Source organism: Nelumbo lutea, chromosome 1 (genome assembly GCF_056320005.1).
Source record: "Nelumbo lutea isolate HS-2025 chromosome 1, American lotus-T2T, whole genome shotgun sequence".
NCBI classification, from domain to species: domain Eukaryota; kingdom Viridiplantae; phylum Streptophyta; class Magnoliopsida; order Proteales; family Nelumbonaceae; genus Nelumbo; species Nelumbo lutea.
Genome location: NC_142684.1, coordinates 137,062,376 through 137,066,115, shown reverse-complemented (window position 1 = coordinate 137,066,115; position 3,740 = coordinate 137,062,376). Strand labels below are relative to the sequence as shown.

General features: G+C 39.2%; 1 protein-coding gene across 1 annotated transcript; it reads right to left on the bottom strand.

Annotated features, from left to right (window-relative positions):
* Nucleotides 1–2,178: 2,178 nt before the first annotated feature.
* Nucleotides 2,179–3,364, bottom strand: LOC148877826 (F-box protein SKIP23-like). The gene is made up of 2 exons (XM_088970584.1): nucleotides 2,853–3,364; nucleotides 2,179–2,755 (listed from the first exon to the last, which is right to left on the bottom strand). The coding sequence occupies exons 1-2, from the start codon at nucleotides 3,362–3,364 to the stop codon at nucleotides 2,179–2,181; spliced, it is 1,089 nt and encodes a 362-aa protein (XP_088826710.1).
* Between the last annotated feature and the right edge of the window lie 376 nt (nucleotides 3,365–3,740).

Sequence of the window (3,740 nt, the reverse complement as noted above, 5' to 3'; positions counted from 1 at the left end):
TTGATGATTTTTCAAAAGTCATTAATTCTAGAAATCACAAGTTCCTGTATAATTGGCAAAGTGAAACCATCATTGTTGCCAAACATCACTTAATTAAAGCAAAAAATAATGTTGTAACTATCTCATCGCTACAACTAGTGGTGGCAATTGGGCAGGTTGGGTTGGGTTTAGTTTCAACCCAACCCATTTAACCCGCCAACCCATTAATGACCCATCTATATAAAATTAAATCGGTTGGGTTCAATCCAATCCCACTTTAACCAAATTCAACCCGGCCAAACCATTAATCTTATATTTATGTACTTAAAAAACTAACTCATTTTTAACAAATAAGTTAGTCATAGCTTAATGGTAATAGTAGTTGCTATTTACACAAGTGGTGAAGGTTTAAGTCACATTACATGCATGTTATTTTTATACAAGCAGCAAAGCCATTTAATTATGTTTGGGTTTCGGATTTGATGAACCACATAGGCTCAAACCGGCCAGACCAACTTGAACTATCTAATTCACGGTTTTTAAAAATGAATCGATGACCGAAGCGATCATGGGTCTAGTTACCGGTTCGAACAATCTGACCGTTCGACCCGAACGGCTAGCCCATTCTGACAAAAAATAAAAAAAAAGAATTGGAAAAAGGTCAAAACCATTCAAACGGTTCGAACGGTTAACTAGCCAGTTCAGCGGTTTGCTGACCAAAATCAACAGTTTTGTGGGAAAAAGTGGTTTTGGAAGAAAACACCGACCGGGCTGGTTCAATCCGGTCGGACCAGACCAGACTGGTTCAGTTAATGGTGGATTGACTTGGGTTGGATCATATCAAGTTTGTGCATGGGTTTGGGGCCGAACCGATTGGCCCAAACGGGTCGAAAGGAAAGTAAAACGGGCCTGAACGTATTCGGCTCGGGTTGTACGAGCATGGAACAAACTGGATGGTCCAAATCGGGAAAAGCAAGCATGATGGTTTAGGGTCCAAATCCCACCCGGTCCGACCCGTTTTGGATTCAGGTCGACCCCGGATCGGCTTGTACCGGGTCGAGCCAGTCTGTGTGAATGATGGTTGGATCGGATGACCAAAACCGAGCAAAGCAAGCGATACTGAGCCATCTCGTCCAAGGTCTATTTCAAATTCGAGTCGACCCGGATCGGTGTATGATGGATCGGGTAAGACTGCATTGGATTGGTCTAGAATTAGGTAAAATTGATTTGGATTTATGTTGGGTGAAATGTGTTGATTCAAGACAAAATTAAATTTAGTCAATAATTAATAAAAAATTACTGCATTAATTATAAATTATTTAATTCAAAAGAAAAAAAAAATAGACGGATTAGACGAATTAATTAAATAATGGATGGGTTGGATGAAAAATTAGCACCCCTAGCTACAATATCTCCTTTCTTTGGCCCTTGGTTTTGTATTGTTTGTGTGAATTACTTAATTTCCATATCAAAATCAAACATCCGCGACAACACATGATATGTAAACTAATACAGATATAATCCTTCAAAATCAAACTCTCACCACAAGAAAAACGACCCATGCCAGTGGTTTATAGCTGGCGGTCGCCATAGAGAGAACTAAGGTCTTGCAAAACTAAATTAGAGAAAAACAAAAACTGGGTGGCGATCTTTGGCACCTGGCATGACGGTTTCTTATTTGAACCGGATTTGAAGTGGTCTAAAACCCATTATTCTACCTAATGAAATGACAAAACCCAAACTTTTGCAAAAAGTTCGAAGTTCCAGCCGTCCCGCGTTCATTCTGCTACTTGCTCTGTTTGACAAGACAATATATAGAAGAGAACACAATAGATTGATGGGGAGAAGAGATTGAGATCGATGTTTGACTAAGCATGCAAAGAGATCGATCGTAGTTCGTAGTTCGACGGAGAGAAAACAACAGATTCACCGAGAGAAGAAGGGAAAGGTAGCTCCATTTTATCTAAGATTTTAGCATTCACAAGAGATTAATTTTAATTTAATGGATGACGTATTAACGACTACTAAAATAAACAATTAAGTAAATAAATAGAAAACGTATTCTTTATGTTCATCAACACAATCAAACATATTATATCGATCATACTATATATACCATAAACAAAACTTTAAATTCTTTCAAATGCAAAAGCCTATTAATTAATTAATTAATTTCCATTGATCACCTCTCGGCTGGACCTACCAAGGTTGAGGTGTAACCCAAATTGTAGGAGTAACCCAAATGGGAGGATCCTTGTAAAACGATTTTATAGATCCATCTGCCAGGTTGAATACTCCCATGTCGTGACAACCGGATGGACTATTAAAGTATCCTTCATAATAGTCATCATTGAAGTAGATGGAATCACCTCTGAAGCATTCAGGAAAGTAACGACCAGACAATGACATTGAGCAATTGTCACCCAAAAATAGCATTTGATCGCCTATGCTCTTTATCATCATCCACCTTCGATTCATCCTACCCAATCTGTATGCTTCGAACCGAACTGTTTTGTAGGCCGGTAGTGGACGGTCATCTTCCTCCTGCCACTCAATGATCCTTGAGACCAGTAGTAGATCCCCCAGTGATTCTACCAAATAGAACTGGTCGGTCAATATTGGTTCTTCTACACTAGGTAAAATTTCTGTAACTAATATAGGATCAGAGTTAATATCAACGGTCACAACGGGTCCCTGATTACTGAGAGCATAAAACAATCCATTAGAATATATAATTTCTTCGTATGGATCCCATCGAGTAGTTAACGTATTCCACCTATAATCTCCAGGCCTCCAGAAAGAAAGACAGCTTCTGCCTATTACAGACTATAGCCATGACCACATATTTTGACGTTGTATCTGGGTTAGAAGACAAGATTGCCTTCACTATGAAATGGTAATTTCGTGGCTTCTCCGGGTCACTGCTATCCTGAGGATCAGAGAATGTCGACAGTGATGGTAGCTGAATTTTGGCTCTGGAGAAGGGATTTAGTAGAAAAATCTCTTCCGTACATTCATCCACTATGACCAGCCAGCCTTCTGATGATCCGCAACACCATTTTTTGTGTATTTCTGGGAGATAAACACCATTAGTGTTGCCGGAATATAGACTAAAGAAATCGCGGATTTGCGTATCCTTTTTACCGTGAAGCATCAGAAGTGGAAATTGACGGGGAAGACGAAAGCGATTCTCAACTGCAACAGATCGCCAGGACGTGCAAACAGAACCAAAGTTGATATGATCGGAAAGACGAACTAATCTATATATAATCTCCTCCAACAGATCCTTTGGAATTTCAGACCAATCGATGATGTTGCCGAAACCATTGTCGTCCTTGTCGCAGCATAGAAATAAGTTGGTTGATTTTGAACCAGAATAAGCCATAATTCACTCGAACCATTGAATTATAGCTTGAAATAATTATCAATTTTTTGGGAACACATGCAAGAACTCCGAGATAGCCATATGCTTTTATAGTTTTCAAGCGTCTAGCGCTAGGCCTAAAATTCTAGTCGTAGTGGAGCAGTGAAACAAAAGATTTAAATAGAAATTAAGATTAGGATTTCTTGTGCATTATTAATTCCTGTCTTCAGCCTAGCTAATTTAAGTTGTACTAGGAGTCGGACTCTTGACTTGGTTATGCTTTTTCTGACCGTTTCCCATGAAGTCTAGACTACTCCATCACCTCCAAGTTTAATTTCCCCTCCACTCCATTCCATGTATGTCTGGATTGTACCGTCGTCCTCTGTTTTTTGTTTTG